This window comes from Notolepis coatsorum (genome assembly GCF_963971535.1).
Source record: "Notolepis coatsorum genome assembly, chromosome: 3".
NCBI lineage: Eukaryota > Metazoa > Chordata > Actinopteri > Aulopiformes > Paralepididae > Notolepis > Notolepis coatsorum.
The window spans coordinates 82063753-82087116 of record NC_140167.1 but is presented as its reverse complement, the minus strand read 5'-3'; the positions used below and the strand labels follow the sequence as shown (position 1 = coordinate 82087116).

The window sequence follows — 23364 nt, the reverse complement described above, 5'->3', positions numbered from 1 at the left end:
AAAAATGTCTGTCCAGTAGCTGGTGAGAGATATGCTTGTTATCTTGACAGCCTCTTTTTTGAGAATAGATAAAGACTTGAATAATGTGTTTTAAACTTTTTTCCAATGTTTTATGTGGTCACACCAAAAGAACAAAGTGCAGGCTTCTGCAGACCTGCCTGCAACAGGTCTCTCCGCTCATGGAACGGCAGGGCCGTATCAATACTAGTCTATGAATGCTACACAAAGTGGGCGACATGTTGTTGGCACAGTTTGGAAATGGACAAACACAAACTGCTGTTTTTATCTTTCAGATAAAGCTAAGCTAACTGTTTATTTTTTTGTATCTCTTTCAGATAACGTGAAGCTAACTGTTTTTATCTTTCAGATAAAGCTAAGCTAACTGTTTTTATCTTTCAGATAACGCTAAGCTAACTGTTTTTATCTTTCAGATAACGCTAAGCTAACTGTTTTTATCTTTCAGATTACGCTAAACTAGCATTCAACGCAACAAAGTTTTTTCGCAGTACGCTCTCATGCTCCACAGCTGACCAGTGTTGTCTTCCTGCAACAACGCACACCTCGCGGGATTTCAGAGAGATATTTCGGTTACAGTGGCACCAAACAAGCACTTTCGGTGTATGCGTGTGTGTCTGTGTGTATTAGGGGTGTAATGGTACACAGAAGCCACAGTTTGGTACGTACTTCAGTTTTGGGGTCACGGTTCGGTACGAGTTTCGTACAACAGGATTTCAAAAATAATAATAATTATTATATACTTATAATAATTATTATTAAACATAATATTTTTTTATTAAGTTATACTTAGTTCCACCTAGGCGTGTCACGGTAGTCAGTGATAACGGTGTCATTCTGTCAGGCATCCACTGAGTAAATTAATTTCCTACCGCCCCCCCACTGTGTAGCTTTTTAAGTTTCAATTTCACTTCTAGAGTAGTTTTAAAGCAGAGAAAGAAAGAAGACTCTAGAGAAGAGATGACATGTTACACAACAATGGCAGAGGATTTATCAATATTTTGGATTTAAACACTGCAGCAGCTCGGCTGGAGAGGAGCTCAGATGATCAGTCCGGTAAAAGTAAGTAGTGCGTTTGTCTTTTTTTTCCTCAGATCATCTGTGAGGGAATGTCCGTGGGAGAAAGTTGGTGTGTGTGTGTGTGTGCGTGTGCGTGCGTGTGACGGATCATATTGGTCTGCGTTGTGTTGATGTTAAATGTTAATGTCCCGAGGGGGAGTTGAACAGGGGAGCTCCCGCGCCGCGGGCGACGACACAGGCCGCTGCACTAAGAAGTGAATCCACTCCTATGTACCGTACCTATGCGTCTGTTAACCCTGTTATGAGGAAGTGAGTTTAACTTACCAGCCCGTAATGCCACAGTCACTTGTCAACACCCCTGTTTCTGTGACTGTGGATATACTCACGGGCTTCCCGTTACATGTATGTGTATATGTGTATGTGTGTGTGTGTGTGTCCTCCTCACCCTCGTCCTGACAGATGCCCTTGTACTTGACGATGTTCTGGTGGTAGAGTTCCTTCAGGATCCTGATCTCCTTCAGCAGGTTGTTGCTCTGATCCTCTCTCCCCGGCTTCAGGGACTTGACGGCCACCTGCTCCCCGGTCCGGTCGCCCCGCACGTCGTAGTAGTACAGCTCCACCTTCCCGTAATGACCCTGGTGACCGCAATCAAACGCACCCGTTAAGACGCCTCACCTGAGGCCACGGATCAAACCACACGTACGGAGGATTGTAATGTTACGGATAGGGATGTCCCGATCCGATCACGTGATCGGCCCCGAAGATCGGGATCGGCAAAAAATAAATCAGGATATTTTTTTAACTTTATCTTTTTTTTTGCTTTATTTTTTTTATTCAACAAACATGACCATGTTCATGTCTTAAACTCATACTGAGGCCTTAGTTTTGGTTTTAAATTGCATTCATTTATTTATTGTCACACAGAGCAGAAGAATTTTGCCAAAACAAACCAATAGTATCCAGCTGCAGAACGGCAGACCAGCCACACCTCAGTGGAGGCTCATGCTGCCCCCGATACTTCCTGTTTCCGCCGCACCGGCATCACCCAACCGACCTGTAGGAGTCGCTGTCCACAACGTCCAATCCCCACCCACCGGCTTTCCCACCCTCTAACACTGCCAATTGTGTTAGTATGATGGCCGGCCAAGCCGGTAGCAACGCAGAGAGCTGGGCTCGATACCAGCGTCTCCTGCATTAGTGGCGAGTGCCTTGCCCACTGCGCCACTCAGCCGCCTTATTATGTTTAGTTCTATAGTTTAGTTCATCGTTTTAGTTTATAGTCTATAGCTATTTATACAGTTAGCACTTAGCATAGCAGAGTTTTGTATAGATAGAATATACGTTGTGTATTATGTTGTTCTATAGTTTTTGTTCATAGTTTATTTATAGCTTATCCAGTTTATAGTCATAGTTTATATTTATAGTTATAACTTATAGTTTGTATAGATAGATAGAAATATACATTGTGTACCATGTTTACAAATCTACTACGGTTGAGGAGCCGGGAAAAACAAGCATCTCACTTTTTTCAGAATGTATGTACATTTTAAAAACTGTGACAATAAAATAATCTGAATCATGGAATTTGATCTCTTTTGGAGACACATTCTCAGACATGTGAGGATGATATGACAGGTCCCTTCAACAGGACAACACACACTTTTAAAACAACTAGACACAACAGACAAACAAGAACCACATTCTGTAATAAGTGAAGTGAATAAACGAAGAAGAAGATTTAGGTCACCTCTCCCAGATCTCTGAGCTTCTTGAGGAATCTCTTATGAAACACGGTGGGATCCACCACGTCCAGGGTAGAAACTGGCTTGATGGACGGATCTAGAGAGAGGGGAGAGAGAGCGAGAGGGAGATAAGAGGGAGATAGAAAGAGATATCAAGATAGAGAGAGATATCAAGAAAGAGAGATATCAATATAGAGAGATATCAAGATATAGAGAGATATCAAGAGAGAAAGATAACAAGATAGAGAGAGAGATCTCAAGAGAGAAAGATATCAAGATATAGAGAGAGATATCAAGATAGAGAGATAGATATCAAGAGAGATATATATATCAAGATAGAGAGATATCAAGAAAGAGAGATATCAAGATAGAGAGATAGATATCAAGAAAGAGAGAGTCCGAGCGGACATGACCAGTTAACCTTTGGGAGAGGTGTTAGTTGGACAATGCCTAGGCTAACCGGTCATGTCCGCTTCCATTCATTGTGCTAAGCTAGGCTAACATGCAGCCAGATAGCTTTCCACTGAACGCACAGAGAGGAAACTGATATCTATCTTATTGTCTCTCTCTGGAGAAGACGGTAAGCTAATTTCCCCAAAATGTTGGCGTGTTCCTTTAAGTAAAAGTAGAGAAGTATTTGCTATTGAATGTACTTAAGTATCTAAAGTAAAAGTACACATTCTACATGACGTTTGTGTATTCCAGTGCTTGGGAGCGTTCAACCCTCGATCCATTGACCTCTAAAAGTCATGTTAAAGTGGTATGTGGTCCAGTTATGCTGCTCTGATTAAAGGTTATGTTAAAGTGGTATGTGGTCCAGTTATGCTGCTCTGATTAAAGGTTATGTTAAAGTGGTATGTGGTCCAGTTATGCTGCTCTGATTAAAGGTTATGTTAAAGTGGTATGTGGTCCAGTTATGCTGCTCTGATTAAAGGTTATGTTAAAGTGGTATGTGGTCCAGTTATGCTGCTCTGATTAAAGGTTATGTTAAAGTGGTATGTGGTCCATTTCTTATTTTGTATAATATTGTGTTTTCTATGCAAAATCCTTTTCTTCAAAGTAACTAGTAACTGACAGGTTCAGATAAATGTAGTGGAGTAAAAAGTACATTATTTCCCTTGAAATGTAGTGGAGTAAAAGTGTAAAGTTCCCCAAAATAAAAATACTCACGTAAAGTACAAGTAGCTCGAAATTGTACTTAAGTACAGTACTTGAGTAAAAATACTTAAGTTACTTTCCACCACTGCTCTTAGTTAGTAAGAGAGTTTTATTTGAAACGTTATGATATTGTACTAGGGCAGGACTAGATAAGCTGTGCTCCCTTCTGCTTCTTCTCCAACTCATCCTTGTTTGTTTTTCTATAGACAAAGACACTAATTTGTTTATGTTTACATGTTTACTGTGATTTGTCGACCAACCAGGAAAAGGTTGCGAGCTGAACGTGACGTGTGGTGCCCAGTCGTGTCCACCGGGTGGCAGTGCAGAGTTTGTTATGTGTTATGTTGCTAAGGGGCCCAGTTTAGGGGGCAGCTCAGTGAATACTATGGACCCAGTGAACTTCCTCAGGCACATCAAGCCCAAATCAACAACTCACTGCCATAGAACCAGAGTAGATAGAACAGGCATTCATATCAAAATGCATTTAGCCTGGTACACACAAGAGGACTGCTAGAGAATGGTTTTGAATATATTAGATTAATAAATGTATCTATTTATGTTATTATTATTATTTTTAAACATAATTCTAGGGCTGTCCCCGACTAAGGATTTGGATGGTCGACTATGATTGGCCAAAATGTGCCGTTAGTCGACAAAAAAGAAAATAAAATAAAAGTATAATAATTAGTTTTCTTTTTTTTATCATTCCATTTGGGCTGTGGGGATGCTTAATGTCTGAATGAGTCGACTGAAGGCTTCTTGTCCTCGGCGAAAGCATGCAATTGGTCCACTGATGGATACATCTTGATATTTGTCTAGTCTAGTGTGTTCATTAGATGGGTTAAAATCCTCTTTCAGTGCCTCTGTGCCTGTTTTCGTAGGCAGTTAGCCTCTGGTATGCGTGCCATTAGCGTTAGCCACGCTTCTAGGCCTCTTTTCTTTTGGAAAGAATGATACAAAAATAAAAAAAAATAAAAAAATGATAATTTTTCTATTTATTTTTTTTAAATTCGACTACGGCTCCTTTCGACCGATTAGTCGACTAATCGACTAATAGGGGTCAGCCCTACATAATTCTATCTTATTCCAGTGAGTGACAGGATGCAGAGGAGGGAGAAGGAAGATGCATAGAAGGTTGTTGTCGAACAAGCACAATATGCGAACATTCGTTTTTGGCATTCATTTACCGATTATTGTGTGATATTCAGGAGACTGGGAGTAAAATGTTTATCATGTACAAAGAAAAATGGTCTGTTGACAGATGGTGCAACAATTACTGTCTCACATCTTGAATGTATCTTGTGATTATTATATTATAAAAAAAATGATGGGCTTAACGTTACCGCATCAGTGGATGTTTGGGAGGGGAGGGGCTACTCTCGTCTATGCCTTCTACAACGCTGTTCGGTTTCCGGGTTCCTCTGATTGGCCACTAAGCCCACGTGACCCTACGCTAGCACGCCCCACTATGGCTATGTGTCTAATATGGCCGTCGCTTATCAATGACTTGTTTTGTTTACATCAGGGTGAACGCTGTTGCATTCGCAAATATGAGAGCTCTGTCATTGAAGTGGGTGGTGGCAGCGTAACAGCGTTCACCCTGATGTAAAGTAGCGATTTTCGAATGGTTTGTCATAACAAACCAATTACATAATCCAACATATGTGTAAAGAAACAACATAGCTGCGTATTGCTGGCTCTCATATTTGCGAATGCAACAGCGTTCACCCTGATGTAAACAAAACAAGTCAGATTTTTTATTGGTTTGTCATAACAAACCAATTACATAATCCAACATATGTGTAAAGAAACAACATAGCTGCGTATTGCTGGCTCTCATATTTGCGAATGCAACAGCGTTCACCCTGATGTAAACAAAACAAGTCATTGATAAGCGACGGCCATATTAGACACATAGCCATAATTTAAGATATAGTTTATGCATTCGCAAATATGAGAGCTCTGTCATTGAAGGGGCTTGTCGCGCGAACTGGCGGCGATAAGGGGGGCGTGCTAGCGTAGGGTCACGTGGGCTTAGTGGCCAATCAGAGGAACCCGGAAACCGAACAGCGTTGTAGAAGGCATAGACGCGGGGGGGCTACTCTCATCCCCAGCCTGTATGGGGAAGGGGTTACTCTCATCCCCAGCCTGTATGGGGGAGGGGTTACTCTCATCCCCAGCTTGTATGGGGGAGGGGCTACTCTCATCCCCAGCCTGTATGGGGGAGGGGCTACTCTCATCCCCAGCCTGTATGGGGGAGGGGCTACTCTCATCCCCAGCCTGTATGGGGAGGGGCTACTCTCATCCCCAGCCTGTATGGGGGAGGGGCTACTCTCATCCCCAGCCTGTATGCGGGAGGGGCTACTCTCATCCTCAGCCTGTATGGGGGGGGGGCTACTCTCATCCCCAGCCTGTATGCGAGAACTCAGCCGAACTCGCTCGAGTCGACTTTCCGGGACGTTACAGAAGCACAAGAGGGATGTAATTTAAATAACGAATACATGTACGGTATTGTTTTGTATCGATTGATTGTTTTCCGTAATTTTTTTTAATTTATGTTTGCATAGTTTCAGCTGGCATTTCGTACCTGCATATTTTGACCAAGAATTGCGTGGTTGGTACACAAAATGCATGCAGATTGGCAGGTATGCTATTGTACTGTGTACTTCTGTACCTACTGTACTTACTGTACTGTGTACTTCTGTACCTACTGTACTATGTACTTACTGTACTGTGTACTATGTACCTACTGTACTATGTACTTCTGTACCTATTGTACTATGTACTTACTGTACAGCTGTGTTTTCTGTGCAGATTGTATACAGGACTCTTATATGTCTACGAGATTGTATACAGTAGGGCTGTAAAAATGGGCCAAAAATGACATTCGAATATTACTTTTTCCATGAAAAAAACACATAGGTTCGAACCATTCAAATATCTATCGTAGCGCATTATGTCCACAAGAGGGCAAACCAATACAACGGGAGACATACCTATTGGCTACTAGGCTATAGGTCATTTATTTAAACAAAATACATATCAACATACCGACACCAGAATACAAATAGAATAATGTATTATCTCAATCTCTCAGAAGGGTCTGTCTCCTTGAGCAAGATCAAATTAATGAAAGTTCACGGTATATAGAACTGACATTTATACACAGCAGAGCGCCTCCGAAAAATGCGTGATAAACATCAAACAATATATTTTCCTTGACATGAAATAGTTCAATATCTGTTCAGTAAGCCTACAGTAGTCTATATACTTGTTTCATGTTTTGTTTAAATCAAATTAAAGCACACAATTCCTAGAAATGTGACTAAACAATGTCGTTTTGCCCTGAGGGATGATTTACAATAAAGTGCAATAAAAAAACACAAAAGTTAGGGTGCTTAAATTCTTGACGCTATAACTCTCAAAACGCTAGAGAGAGAGAGAGAGAGAGAGAGGACACCTACTCTGCTCCTCCAGCATCTCTATGTCTCTGACGATGGCCCTGAAGAAGGGTCTCATCCTAGGTTCGTAGGTCATACAGGAGGTCATCAGGTCAGCCAGTTCCTTGTACTCTGGTGTGGGCAGCTGGAACTCTGCTGCATAGAAACGCTCCTTCTGCACACGCACACACAGAGAGACAGAGACATTGAAGAGAGAGACAGAGAGAAACAGAGATATAGAGACAGAGATAGGGAGAGTGAAAGAGAATGATTTGTGTGTGCGTGTGTGCGTGTGTGTGTGTGTGTGTGTGTGTGTGTGTGTACCTCAGTGAGCTCCTTGTCTTTGAGAGGCACCTCTCCATCGTAGCAGATCTCCCACAGAGTGGTTCCAAAGCCCCACTTGTCAGCCGCCACGCTGAGGTTCCCCACGTCCTTCAGGCACTCTGGGGCGATCCAGGGGACCCGGGCCACGCAGTCTGCAGACACAACAACAACATCAGTCTGCAGACACAACAACAACATCAGTCTGCAACATCAGTCTGCAGACACAACAACAACATCAGTCTGCAGACACAACAACACACAACATCAGTGTGCAGACACAACAACACACAACATCAGTGTGCAGACACAACAACAACATCAGTCTGCAGACACAACAACAACATCAGTCTGCAGACACAACAACATCAGTCTGCAGACACAACAACAACATCAGTCTGCAGACACAACAACAACATCAGTCTGCAGACACAACAACACACAACATCAGTCTGCAGACACAACAACACACAACATCAGTCTGCAGACACAACAACAACAACATCAGTCTGCAGACACAACAACACACAACATCAGTGTGCAGACACAACAACAACAACATCAGTCTGCAGACACAACAACACACAACATCAGTCTGCAGACACAACAACACACAACATCAGTCTGCAGACACAACACACAACATCAGTCTGCAGACACAACAACACACAACATCAGTCTGCAGACACAACAACAACATCAGTCTGCAGACACAACAACACACAACATCAGTCTGCAGACACAACAACACACAACATCAGTCTGCAGACACAACAACACACAACACCAGTCTGCAGACACAACAACACACAACATCAGTGTGCAGACACAACAACACACAACATCAGTGTGCAGACACAACAACACACAACATCAGTCTGCAGACACAACAACACACAACATCAGTGTGCAGACACAACAACACACAACATCAGTCTGCAGACACAACAACACACAACATCAGTCTGCAGACACAACAACACACAACATCAGTCTGCAGACACAACAGCCCCTTTGAATTGAATTGCATTGAAAATGTAAGTGGCATAGAGAGAGACAGAGAGATAGACAGGGAGAGATAGACAGAGACAGGGATAGGGAGAGTGAACAGTACTGTACAGTCTGCTAAAAGCTGCTGTTTTTAACTTGGATTAGGCTAATCATTTTATAGTCCTTTAGCTGACGCTTTTATCAACATATTTTTTATAAAAAAAAATTTACAATACTGATTGTAAAAAGTACTATTTTATTCTACTATAAATAAGTAAGAAGTAAATAGTAAAGAAGAGCCTGTAGATCTCTAGTAGGGCTGTCCCCGACTAAGGATTTGGATAGTCGACTATGATTGGCCAAAATTTCTATTAGTCGACTATTAATCGACCACAAAATAAAAAAATAATAAAAAAAATAAGTATAATAAGTATAATATATATATAAACACTTCCTGTATACAACTCTCTAGTATACTAAAGTAAAACACTTCCTGTATACAACTCTCTAGTATACTAAAGTAAAACACTTCCTGTAGACACAACTCACTAGTATACTAAAGTAAAAACACTTCCTGTATACAACTCTCTAGTATACTAAAGTAAAACATGTCCTGTAGATACAACTCTCTAGTATACTAAAGTAAAAACACTTCCTGTATACAACTCTCTAGTATACTAAAGTAAAACACTTCCTGTATACAACTCTCTAGTATACTAAAGTAAAACACTTCCTGTAGATACAACTCTCTAGTATACTAAAGTAAAACACTTCCTGTAGATACAACTCTCTAGTATACTAAAGTAAAAACACTTCCTGTATACAACTCTCTAGTATACTAAAGTAAAACACTTCCTGTATACAACTCTCTAGTATACTAAAGTAAAAACACTTCCTGTATACAACTCTCTAGTATACTAAAGTAAAAACACTTCCTGTAGATACAACTCTCTAGTATACTAAAGTAAAACACTTCCTGTATACAACTCTCTAGTATACTAAAGTAAAAACACTTCCTGTATACAACTCTCTAGTATACTAAAGTAAAAACACTTCCTGTATACAACTCTCTAGTATACTAAAGTAAAACACTTCCTGTATACAACTCTCTAGTATACTAAAGTAAAACACTTCCTGTATACAACTCTCTAGTATACTAAAGTAAAAACACTTCCTGTAGATACAACTCTCTAGTATACTAAAGTAAAACACTTCCTGTATACAACTCTCTAGTATACTAAAGTAAAAACACTTCCTGTATACAACTCTCTAGTATACTAAAGTAAAAACACTTCCTGTATACAACTCTCTAGTATACTAAAGTAAAAACACTTCCTGTATACAACTCTCTAGTATACTAAAGTAAAAACATGTTGGGATGAGAGAGAGACGCCGGGGGCGAATCCTCTGTGTGCTCCGATCTGTATGGCTGAGAAAAAAACAAAAGGATTTCCTGGACCTCTATGCTCTCTGGCTTGAAGCCAACATCTTCCCACAAACCTCCAGGATCAGCTAACAGGAATACACAGGGATTCTCTCTATGCTGACAACACAACTGGCTCACGCAAGCAGAGAGAGAGAGAGAGAGAGAGAGAGAGAGAGAGACAGATGGAGGTATATATATATATATATATATATATATATATATATATATATATATATATATATATATATATAGAGAGAGAGAGAGAGAGAGAGAGAGAGAGAGAGATGGAGGTATATGTATATATATATATATATATATATATATATATATATAGAGAGAGAGAGAGAGAGAGAGAGAGAGAGAGAGAGAGATAGATAGATAGACAGAGAGAGAGACAGACAGACAGACAGAGAGAGACAGCAAGATAGAAAGAGACACAGAGAGAGAGAGAGAGAGAGAGAGAGAGACAGAGATAGAGAGAGATAGACAGAGAGAGAGACAGGGGGAGATATATAGAGAGTGCTGGAAAGAGAGAAATATTCTCTGGGGTCTGATGTACAGCTTAGACATTTACAGGCCATCCATCTGAATTATACTAATGCATCATATCACAACTAGAGGGAGAGGGGTAGATAGAGGGAGTGTGTGTGTGTGTGTGTGTGTGTGTGTGTGTGTGTGTGTGTGTGTGTGTGTGTGAGAGAGAGAGAGTGTGAGAGAGAGTGTGAGTGAGTGAGTGAGTGAGTGAGTGAGTGAGTGAGTGAGTGAGTGAGAGAGAGAGAGAGAGAGAGAGAGAGAGAGAGAGAGAGAGAGAGAGAGAGAGAGAGAGAGAGAGAGAGAGAGAGAGAGAGAGAGAGAGAGAGAGAGAGAGAGAAGGTGACAGTGGTCAGGATGTAGTTCTCTGGTAATAAGAAGGTTCCCGGTGAGCAGGTTGGCAGGTCTTACAATGTTTCTTAAAATCTAAAGATGGTAAGTTAGTGTTGTGTTCATTCATTCAACGTTAGCTCCACTCTAGCAGCCCCCTCCCTCCCTCTCTCTCTCTAGACAAAACATATGATATATAACGAACAACGTAAAAGATAATATGCATATATACTTGATCGCTATAGTGCCGCTGAACACAACTAGTCACAACGTCGGGCGCTTTGGATGGGCCCATTACTGTGGACAACGGAGGGATCACTGGTTGGTTTTGGCCGATTATGCCGTCCACTGCATCAAACCACGGAAAAGATATTGAAGCCTCATCTTCTTCACTTTTTAGCTCGACATTGTTGAATGAAAACTACACCAGACTATAGATATCAATTTCCCCGAAATAACGCTACCGGCCTCGACAAAATCCGTGCATTGGTTATCCAGATACATGAATTATCATCTCGGAATAAGTGGCTTTGTACGCCGTCTTAGCTTATCTTTTACAGCTTGCGTTTTGGGCAATTATTAGAGGCTCCATTTTTCGTGGCAGAAAAATACATCAGTCTATAGAAATAAATGCATTCGAACAAGAAACCAATGTATATAGCAATGGCAAAAAAATTGCCAGGCCTAATGCGAGCCAGGGAAGTCCAGTTGTTGCTGTATGTTTTTATCTGCCCAAAATTCAAGCAAGCATGAAAGTATTACAGGTTTTGCTTGCACACCACGCCCCGCTCCATCGTCGGGGACACTGGCGCGCACCCGAGACCACCTATTCCAGAATGAATGAATGAATGAATGAAAATTGTATTTAACAGATTGCAGAATGGGTACAATACAGTATGGCTCAATACACATAATTGTTAAGGGGATGCAGACCAGAGAAAGACGTTTGTCTTGGACCGAATCAGCGTCCCCGGTGATTATTTTTGATTATTTACGTTTTAAGTTAACAACGACAAAAAAAGCCAGCGGTGGACCAACATAACAAGCGCTGTCACTGTTTACTTGTGTAAGGACATGGTTCCTTTTCAAACTGTCGATCGAAAGGGCTTTAAAGACATGGTCAAAGCACTGGATCCAAGATACGCGTTACCTGCCCGCAGACACTTGAGAAAAGGTTTTGTATTTTTCTATTGCAGTTTTGCACAATAAATGTTCTTAAAATACCTCTGTACTATGTGAAATATGTCCTAGTAATACAAGAGTACAGTAATAGCTGCCATACCAGTGTTTTACCCCTTCAGAAGCATTTATATAGACATTTAAAGATAAGTTAATATACCGTGATATATACCGTTACCGTCTAAGCTTCAAATTATACTGTGATATAAATTTTAGACCATACCGTCCAGCCCTACTGTAGATATATATTATAATAGACAGGGTTTACTGTAGATATATATATATTTTTTTATCTACTTTTTCTCCCCATTTTCTATTTTTCTCCCTTCCCCAATTTCGTATTGTCCAATTCTACCCTCCCCTTTCTCGAACGCTGTTAGGCCATGCCTCCCACAAGCCGGCTGCAATAAGGATGAAGCCTTGCATCACGTGTCCCCTCCGGTACTCGAGGAGGCAGCCGGCGCATCTTTTCACCTGCACAGCGCAATCTCTCAGCGGCGAGGGTCTGCGTGGGAGGGACACGCCGCCCCGTCGCTTCCTGATTCTACAGCGCAGGCGCACCAACCGACCTGTAGGAGTCGCTGTCCACAACGTCCGATCCCCACCCACCAGCTTCCCACCCCCTAATACTGCCAATTGTATTAGTATGAACGACCAGCCAAGCTGGTAGCAACGCCGAGAGCTGGGCTCGAACCCAGCATCTCCTGCGTTGGTGGCGAGCGCCTTGCCCACTGCGCCACCTAGCCGCCCACTGTAGATATATATTATAATAGACAGGGTTTACTGTAGATATATATTATAATAGACAGGGTTTACTGTAGATATATAGTAGAATAGACAGGGTTTACTGTAGATATATATTATAATAGACAGGGTTTACTGTAGAGAGAAGAATAGACAGGGTTTTAGGGCTGTCTTAAATACTTCGAAGCTTCGTTCGATGGCACAAGCTTCGAACATTAAAAAAAAAAAAAAAAAAGTTTAAAAAAAAAATAAATAAAAAAATTTATAAATTTTTTTCAATTTTTTTTTTTACTTCGGTCTGTGTGTGTGTGTGTGTGTGTGTGTGTGTGTGTGTGTGTGTGTGTGTGTGTGTGTGTGCATGGGGCCATTGGGTGGGGCCGGGGGACAAATACACTGGAGGAAAGTAACCCAGCTCAGCACTGCCCAAATTATATCATCACTATTGCCTGTTTGAAGGATATCATCCTCAAACACATATACACCACCTACACGCCTATTCTCAGTCCTTGCCCCACAATGGTGGAATGAACTACCCACCCCAGTTAGGACAGCCGAATCCCATCCAATCTTTCGCCGTCGACTAAAGACGCACTTCTTCAACCATTATCTGAAATAAAATTTAAAAAATTAAATAAAAAAAATCGAACCCTAACTAACCTTACTGTCATGCACTTGTCCTAATAAACTAACCTACACTGTAACACGCAACACTTTGATGAATATTGTTACTCAGCTGATAGAGTTGTATCCTTCCTGATGACCTGTCGTACAGAACTTGTAAGTCGCTTTGGATAAAAGCGTCAGCTAAATGACTAAATGTAAATGTGAATGTAAATGCCTTGTAGAATTCCACACATAAGAAAGAAAGTGTGAGGATTCGCCTGTTCCCTGGACCTTTAATTCCCTGTCTCCTCACCTCACCAGCCCCCACCCTTGCGATGATTTACTCTCCTCTACTCTTCACCAGCCCCCACCCTTGGACTTTCTTGTTCCTCTACCTTCACACACCTGTTGGGAGTTTGCAATCTGCTCGGGAGGAGTACTTAGGTTGCAGACTCCCCTCCAGTCCTGGTCGGGTCGTTCTTGTTACTACAATCTACTGCCGCGTCTCCGGCGTGAGACGTCGTGCCACCCCTGTACATCACCACCTGTCGCCGTTTGCCTGGAGTGGGACGCCGTCTACGCTCTCTAATTCTCTACGGGAGGTTTTCCAGTGTTCCCACTCCAGACGTCAAGCCGGCGCGCATCGCTTCCTATTTCCACGGGAGGATGCGTCTCTGCGCCCCGGTCCCCTGGGACCCCTGTGTTCTGCGCTGCCCGTCTGCAGCATCCGAGAAGGATCTCCGTGCCAGGCCTGGAGTTGTGTTCCCACTCCAGACGTCAAGCCGGCGCGCATCGCTTCCTAATTCCACGGGAGGATGCGTCTCTTCGCCCCGGTCCCCTGGGACCCCGGTGTTCTGCGCTGCCCGTCTGCAGCATCCGAGAAGGATCTCCGTGCCAGGCCTGGAGTGGTGTTCCCACTCCAGACGTCAAGCCGGCGCGCTCCCACTCCAGACGTCAAGCCGGCGCGCATTGCTTCCTAATTCCACGGGAGGATGCGTCTCTTCGCCCCGGTCCCCTGGGACCCCGGTGTTCTGCGCTGCCCGTCTGCAGCTTCCGAGGAGGATCTCCGTGCCAGGCCTCCGCCGTCAGGCCCCTGGCCCCGTGCCAGGCCTCCGCCGTCGGGCCCCTGTTCCCGTGCCAGGCCTCCGCCGTCGGAACCCTGTCTTCCCTGTAAGCAGCTCTGGCCGCGTGAATATTAAAGGCAACCAACTTGTGTTCAGCTTTTCTCTGATTGGCCGCGACCCCCCGCCCCCTTTTGCCGCTAGCCGGCAGCCAAGCGGCAGCCGTCCCACGTCCCAAATGAAATCCAAGGAGCAAGCGGCAACGCGGGCAACCAACTTGTGTACCAACCAACTTGTGTTCAGCTGCGGCACAGTTATGAAATGCGCTGAACTAGAAAGCGTAACGTTATTATGTTTCGCGTTTTTAAACAACCAACTACCAGATTCACTCGTCACTGTACATCACTTCTGAAGTATAAACAAAGCCCATAAAATTTTTTTAGATGAATGATTGTGGATATAATATAGAAAACACATCATTATGATATTGTCAGATGGCGCAAAATACAATGGTGAGTGAGAAATATATCTCCAGTGATAAAACCCAGTGCTCTATGTCTCTATGATACACAGCGTGGATGGGCTTTCAGAGGGAGAGGCATGCATGTACATAATTTCACCATAATCAAATACAGACATAATTGTGTGGCTTGACGCAGCAGCGGCGCACGGAAGCCGGGGACAAACCACTGCGTCGCCCCGCTGGCGCTTCAGCAGCCTCCACGGGCGAAATAACATATAACGTTACAGCGTACAGTTCCACACTGATGTACAGTGACACCCAGCAGAGTTTCTAGTTACAGTAGTGACGCGTGAATCGATAGTCCTAACAGTGTTTATTATTAAGAGTCAGATAGTCCGCACAGTGTTTATAGTCCTAACAGTGTTTATTAGTAAGCGTCAGATAGTCCTAACAGTGTTTATTATTAATTAACGTCATAAACCACATATCCGTTGTAGAAGCCCTTCAATGACAGCGCTCTCATATTTTGCGAATGCATAAACTATATCTTAAATTATGGCTATGTGTCTAATATGGCTGTCGCTTATCAATGACTTCGCGACAGCCATATTAGACACTCACTGTACATCAGTGTGGAACTGTACGCTGTAACGTTATATGTTATTTTGCCCGTGGAGGCTGCTGAAGCGCCAGCGGGTCGACGCGGTGGTTTGTCCCCGGCTTCCGTGCGCCGCCCGCGGCTTGACTCGGTCCAGCTCCAGCAGCAGCAGCGCTCCGTTGTAGGAAGCCCTTCAATGACAGCGCTCTCATATTTTGCGAATGCATAAACTATATCTTAAATTATGGCTATGTGTCTAATATGGCTGTCGCTTATCAATGACTTCGCGACAGCCATATTAGACACATCGCCATAATTTAAGATATAGTTTATGCATTCGCAAATATGAGAGCTCTGTCATTGAAGTGGGTGGTGGCAGCGTTACTAACAGTAGCGATTTTTATTGTTTTGTCATGACCAAACATAATCCCAACATAGATAGGAGGTGTACTGTATGTCAAATGTCGGTCATGTGGTGGAAGAGTTTAGTACACAGATAGGAGGTGTACTGTATGTCAAATGTCGGTCATGTGGTGGAAGAGTTTAGTACAGTCACACAACAGAACACCAGTGTTTCTAGTAGATATGTTTATTAATATAAATAAACACCTCTGTCTGAACTGGTTCGACCAGCGCGTTGGTTCGACCAGCGCGTCTGCCGCGTCTCTCAGCGGATAAGGGCGTGTGCTAGGGTGGTCACGTGGCCGTGTGGCCAATCAGAGAAACGCTGAACGAAAAGCTGAACACAAGTTGGTTGCCTTTAATATTCACGCGCTCTGGCCCTCGCCCTGTCCAAGGCCTTAACCCTGTTCTCTGTCCCTGTCTCCAGCCCGCCTCTCCGGGCCTCTGTCCCTGTCCCCCTCTCCAGTGCCCCTGGTCCTGGTCCTTGACATTTTGCCCTGGCCCTGTCCCTTAGCCTTAGTCCCTTAGACTGTTCGCCTCTTAAAGGCACAGTGCCGCATGTTCCATATTCTTTGACTCTAGTGTTTTTTGTGTTCTCCTTTACCCCTGAGGTCTAAAGTTTGTAGCTCCACCTTCTCAGAATATTCTCTTTTTTTGTGTTACATAATGTAAAATTACAGATTCATACCTTCAAAATAAGCCATCAATTGTCAAATTTTAGACGATAGTTTTCAATCAATGTCCTATCAAACATTCTGGTAAAATCCTAACAGGATAGGACTAGAACTTGATCCAAGTTCATTCAGCTATCTGATGAGAGAACTACACTCCCAGAATTCAATGTGATCATTGTCACTAGAACCATTTCACACCTGGAGCAAAGGCCCAGTCATTCCTTTGTTATTCCAGTGAATGGACCCAGCAGGAGGCCTAGCCTAGCGACAAGCGGCCACTACATAGTTGGGTATTGAAAAAATGCTCATATCCAAAAGCAGTAGAGAGAGAGAGAGAGATAGAGAGAGAGAGATGGTATTTACAGTACTGTACCATATCAAAAAAAAAAAGCAAACCAATAACAATTTGTGGTTGTATTTCTCTAGAATGACTAGAAGACCTTCTGGGGTGTGTGTGTGTGTGTGTGTGTGTGTGTGTGTGTGTGTGTGTGTGTGCGTGCGTGTGTGAAAGTAAGACATCCTAGACTTAGTAAACTCACTGACAGCACGTGTGGCAGATTTATATCCAGCTTTTAATTTGATCGTTTGTTTGTGTGTTTCTGTGTGTGTGTGTGTCTGTGTCTGTCTGTCTGTCTGTGTATGTGTGTGTGTATGTGTGTGTGTGTGTGTGTCTGTGAAACATGTCTTGTACTCATTTACCTCACTAAATACAGCAATGTGTAACTGTAGATTTCAAGAGAGAGAGAGAGAGAGAGAGACATTTATAATAATTATATTATTAATTTGTTTTTTTACACACACACACTAATAACATGATCATAACCAAACCAATTTCAAATGTATCATCAAGTATAAAATAGATTTGATCGTAATATTTATGAGAATGCATGTTTTTTCACACTACAGGAGGAGTATGTCACAGTATGATGTCATAATCGAACATTCTAGAACATTTGTGTTCTATATATGCAACAATTCTCTGAGCATTTCCTGGCATTTTTTCAGACTACAACATCAATCCAGACTGGTTTGACCCTGACAGCACGTGTGGCAGATTTCATGTCAATAAAGCCCATTTGAATGAGAGAGAGAGAGAGAGAGAGAGAGAGAGAGAGAGAGAGAGAGAGAGAGAGAACAGGTCTTCACCTCTCTACTTTCTACTCTACTCAGATATGGTATTTACAGTACTGTACCAACCACCGTTATAGTTGATCATGACACTGCCAGAAAGGATGTAGTATTCCTTCTAGATGGTTCTGACGGCACAAGGAATGGATTCCCAGCTATGCGTAATTTTGTTGAGAGAGTGGTGGAGAAACTCAATGTGGGAGAAAACAAAGACCGCGTCTCTGTGGTCCAGTACAGCAGAGATCAAGAGGTTCATTTCTATCTGAACACATACACCACAAACGAGGATATTCTTGCCATTTGCATTTGTGGTTGTATTTCTCTAGAATGAGAGAGAGAGAAATGAGAGAGAGAGAGAGAGAGAGAGAGAGAGAAAGAAAGAAAGAAAGAAAGTGTGTGTACATGTCCACGGATGTGCGCTTGCCATAGTGATTGATGACACTTCACAGGCATGTCTTTAGTATAGGTTAGAAAGCAACCTGGGTTCTCAGACAGAGAGAGAGAGAGAGAGAGAGAGAGAGAGAGAAAGCTCCCGTCTGGTAGAGATTTGGGCTCTACTGAGCCTACCTTTCTAGTTGAAACGTTGCAATTTTTACATCATGCGTAAGCTGTCAACTAGCGAGATGCGTTGTTACAGAGCTGGTTACAGAGCTGGTCCACACTGCTATTATGAAATGACCCGAAATTTATGTAAGCTTGTCAACTAAAGCGGTCCGTGTTTAATAATAATAATAATGACTTGGATTTATATAGCGCGACAGCGCGGGTGAGCAAACTCGTCACACAGCAGCCAGTGATCATTCATACCTCGTATACACAGACGCACTCTGCCATACAGTAGTTAATGTTAAATAAAGCCCATTTGAATTGAGAGAGAGCGAGAGTGTGTGTGTGTGTATGTAAGCCTTTTTTTTTTTTATCCGAGAGAATGTCCGCGAATGTCCTCAGACTCCTCACGCAGGAGAGGAGAAACGACTGCAAAAAGTCGAGTCCCGTGGATATTATTGCAACAGATAATTCATACATTATTATGTTTAGAATTTGGATGGGGGGGTAGGCTCTGATACCAGTCTCACGCCTCTGCGGGGGTGTAACACCTATTCACAGCGCACACGCCGCTATTGTGTGTGTGCGCGCGTCCATGTATGTGCGTTTCGTGACGCAATGTAGTTCTTATCGCAAATGGAGATTATTACAATCATGCCATCTAGCAAGAATTAAACGTATTTACAAGTCGTATTAGGTTTAGCAAGTTGGGGGACGTATACCTTACATGTCAAAGCACTAGAAATGGCAATTTTTCTATTTTTATCGATTTCTGAAAAGATGTCCTTTTTGAGCATTTAAGAGGGATTCTAATTTCTTTTGTTGTCCGCCGACGGGTTCAAAGCTCCAGCGTGACCCCTAAGGGTGGACTGTGCCGCTTTTTGTTATGTAAGAAATAAATGCCCTGTTTTGGCTTACTCTCATACCTGTCTTGTGTTGTGCGATTGGGGTCGGTTACAAACCATAACAGAAAGATACTGGGATGAATAAACAAAATAGGAAATAAAATGTAGAAATGCATGCAATACATAAATAAATATGAATCTCCATATATGAAATAGAACATTTAGATAAGGTGCTACTGAGATGTTTTGGTGAGTTCTTTGTTTTTTTGTGGAAGTAGCCCTTCTTAAAAATGCATGAACATTCACTGATAATTGGTCTGTAGTGGAGTCTACAAGGTCTACATTGCCGGACCATGTAGAATCCGGACCTTGTAGACTGACATAATTCTGTGCATAGTTTAGTCTACACAGGCCATATTTCAAATAATCAAAATCTTACTTCATTCATCTTAAACATTCTTGATTTGGGGGATTGGTAGTTCCCATGAAATCTGAAGTTGTTCAAACGACAACAGCGATCCACCTTGAATTAAATCACACTGTGTTGGCTGCGTCACAGTCACGAAAGGGGCTACTTAATTCATTAATCCAATCCACTTTATTTATAGAGCACATTTAAAAACAACAAAGTTTACCAAAGTGCTGTACAAGTCCCACAACATAAAAAAAGAAAAAGAAAAAAAAATTATATAAAAAAAAATGAATGAATACATTTTTTTTTCCGAAGCTTCGAATTAAAATCGAAGCTCGGCCCCGAAGCTTCGATTGCCAAAAAAAAAATTCGAAGGTCAGCCCTAGTTTACTGTAGATATTGCAGAATGGTCAAATGTAATGTACCCCTCTGCAGGTGAGTTCAACCGGAATGGCCCCCCAAATGGTTTCTTCCCTGGGGCTCCCAAAGAAACTAGGGCCGGCTCTGCATCTATTCTACCGTGTGCAGTAAAAGCCATCTACTCCGGCGCTGACTGGAACAGACATCACAGACGGACAGACAGACAGAAATATGAGGAGCCTGGGGAAGGGGAACTGTGAAACGTGAGAAGTGACCTTGCAGTGGCACTCTTCCCAGAAACGCCAAATCTACCTTTTAACCTTTTAATAACCAAATCATAGCCACGGGAGACGCAGCCGGTGTAATATCTATCGTCTATGTGGCACCAGAGGAGAGAGAGCGAGAGAGAGCGAGAGAGAGAGAGAGCGAGAGAGCGAGATAGAGAGAGAGAGAGAGAGAGAGAGAGAGAGGGAAAGATACATAGAGATTGCTTTATGGTCAATTTATGCCTGTGCAACTTGCATGTACAACCAGTCTGTGTGAGTACAGTATATTCCTACCTTCTCTTGTGTGTACAGTATATTCCTACCTTCTCTTGTGTATACAGTATATTCCTACATGATCTTGTGTGTACAGTATATTCCTACATGATCTTGTGAGTACAGTATATTCCTACCTTCTCTAGTGAGTACAGTATATTCCTACCTTCTCTAGTCAGTACAGTATATTCCTACATGATCTAGTGTGTACAGTATATTCCTACCTTCTCTAATAAGTACAGTATATTCCTACCTTCTCTAATAAGTACAGTATATTCCTACTTTCTCTAGTGAGTACAGTAATAGGTACCTTCTCTGGAGAGTACAATAATAGGTACCTTCTCTAGTGAGTACAGTGATAAGTACCTTCTCTAGTGAGTACAATAATAGTCGACAATTAGTAGATAAAAAAAAAAAAAAAAAAAAAGTATAATCTCTTTTTTATCATTCCATTTGGGCTGTGGGGGTGCTTAATGTCTGAAGGAGTCGACTGAAGGCTTCTTGTCCTCTGCAAAAGCATGCAATTGGTCCACTGATGGATACATCTTGATATTTGTCTAGTCTAGTGTGTTCATTAGATGGGTGAAAATCCTCTTTCAGTGCCTCTGTGCCTGTTTTCGTAGGCAGTTAGCCTGTGGTAATAGGTATGCATGCCATTAGCGTTAGCCACGCTTCTAGGCCTCTTTTCTTTTGGAAAGAATGATAAAAGAAATTTGCATTCGACTAAGAGGTAGGCAGTCGACTACGGCTCCTTTCGATCGATTAGTCGACTATTCGACTAATAGGGGTTGGCCCTAGGTAATAGGTACCTTCTCTGGAGAGTACAGTGATGGGTACCTTCTCTAGTGAGTACAGTAATAGGTACCTTCTCTAGTGAGTACAGTAATAGGTACCTTCTCTAGTGAGTACAGTAATAGGTACCTTCTCTAGTGAGTACAGTAATAGGTACCTTCTCTGGAGAGTACAGTGATGGGTATTCCCGGGTCACTGAGTTTGATGAAAGGACCTCCCTCGTCAGACACCAGCCCGTCTCTGGCCAGCAGGATGTTCTTAGTGCACACGTAGCCATGGACCAACTTCTTGTCTTCCTGTAGACGGCATGGACACACATCTCAGCTGTCTGGCTTTACTTTCATATGAGGATGATGATCAAGTCATGAGGATATTACAGATATGAGGACAAAGGTGTGACTATACCGGCGCAGATGAGATTATATTCGATTATATTATATTAGGTTAAAAATGTATCGTCATCATACAGCACAAGTACTACAGTACAACGAAAAGAAGTTTGGCATCGGACCAGAGTGCAAATGTAACATAAATATACAATGTACAGGTGATTCAACTGGGTATATTATAATATATATGAGTAGTACTACTATAGTGTATGTATGTCAGATGTATGTATGTATGTTATAGTATTAATATGTCATTTTAAACACGGGTGGAACAAACCTGAACATATTGCCATAAAATAGAACGCAGTTAGTTTCTCTACCTTTGAACGTCTAGCTAAAAACCGCGTTGCAATGGCGGCGCAATTTACAATATAATCCACGGTTTTCGCTGCCCTGTCAGGGGCGCCTGGTGGTACTAAATCCAGATTGAACCATTAGAAAGGGGAGATTTGGCCCGATCCATAGATGTGTGACTTGGCCATAAATAAGGTCATTTATAGGCCTGATATTCTATATTCTATAATCATATTTCAAATTGCATGTGTCCGGATGGCAGAATTCAGTACTGTATCTACAAAACCTCCTGTAAATCACGTGGTAAAGTGTGTGTGTGTGTGTGTGGTCTCACCAGGTAGCTCAGAGCTGAGGCTAGTTGCTTAGCGACCTGGAACTTCCACGTGGTGCTCAGCTGGCTCTGTTGTCTCCTCATGAACTGATCTAACGAGCCCAGCTGGACAAACTCCTCCACCATGATGTCTGGAGCACACGCACACACACACACGCACGCACGCACGCACGCACGCACGCACGCACACACACACACACGCACACATGTTAAGTTGTTATTCAGTATTCACCGGTATTTACGGTATTACAGTTTTGCACACATTAATTTCGTTTTTAGTTATTCAGAGTAAATTAGTTTGAATATGGCCGCCAGTGATGTTGAATCCTTGCGTTGTGTTGATTACAGCTCAATGAAATTATGTAGATTATAAATAGCAACACTTTGTCTTATAGGGACTGAGCTGCGATTAACACAATGACCAAGATGACATCACTGGTGGCCATATACAAACGCACACACACACACACACACACACACACACACACACACACACACACACTAGGGTTGCCGCAGTGATGTGAAATTTGCCGTGACCAATAAACTCATGTCAACACCGGCAGGGCCGGACTGGGGAAATCATTCAGGCCAGGAAATATAGTGTGAAATATAGTGTGAAATATAGTCCCAGTCAGGCCACTTTTTAAGCAGGGGGTCTCTGGGTGTCAGGGGGTCTCTGGGTGTCCCCCACCAGGACAATGTTTGTTACAAAGACTTAATTCCCTGCATTCTGGTGCAGGAATTTTAGAACTTGTACCCTTTAAATGCCAAATGCCAATGTTTGTGATGGCATCACAAATTATTGTTAAAAAAAGACAAAATAAATTAAACATTTTCAATATATCAAATGCAAAGTGGATTTTCTGGGGGGGATTATTACAGGCTAGCATATGTCAATGATTAGCAACAACACTGATTTCGATGGATTTTTGGAGAGGGAGAGAGCGAGAGAGAGAGCGAGAGAGAGAGAGAGAGAGAGAGAGAGAGAGAGAGAGAGAGAGAGAGAGAGAGAGAGAGAGAGAGAGAGAGCG

The 23364-nt window shown here is 42.5% G+C and overlaps 1 protein-coding gene across 1 annotated transcript in view; it reads right to left on the bottom strand.

Moving 5' to 3' along the window:
* The window catches only part of jak1 (Janus kinase 1), a 127178-nt gene that overhangs the window by 14219 nt on the left and 89595 nt on the right, over window positions 1-23364 (bottom strand). Inside the window, exons 10-15 of the mRNA XM_084311266.1 lie at window positions 22337-22464; window positions 21477-21615; window positions 7700-7851; window positions 7400-7550; window positions 2783-2874; window positions 1481-1670 (exon numbers count right to left, since the gene is read on the bottom strand). Coding sequence (XP_084167392.1) covers window positions 1481-1670; window positions 2783-2874; window positions 7400-7550; window positions 7700-7851; window positions 21477-21615; window positions 22337-22464 — 852 coding nt within the window. The remainder of the gene's footprint in view (window positions 1-1480; window positions 1671-2782; window positions 2875-7399; window positions 7551-7699; window positions 7852-21476; window positions 21616-22336; window positions 22465-23364) is intronic.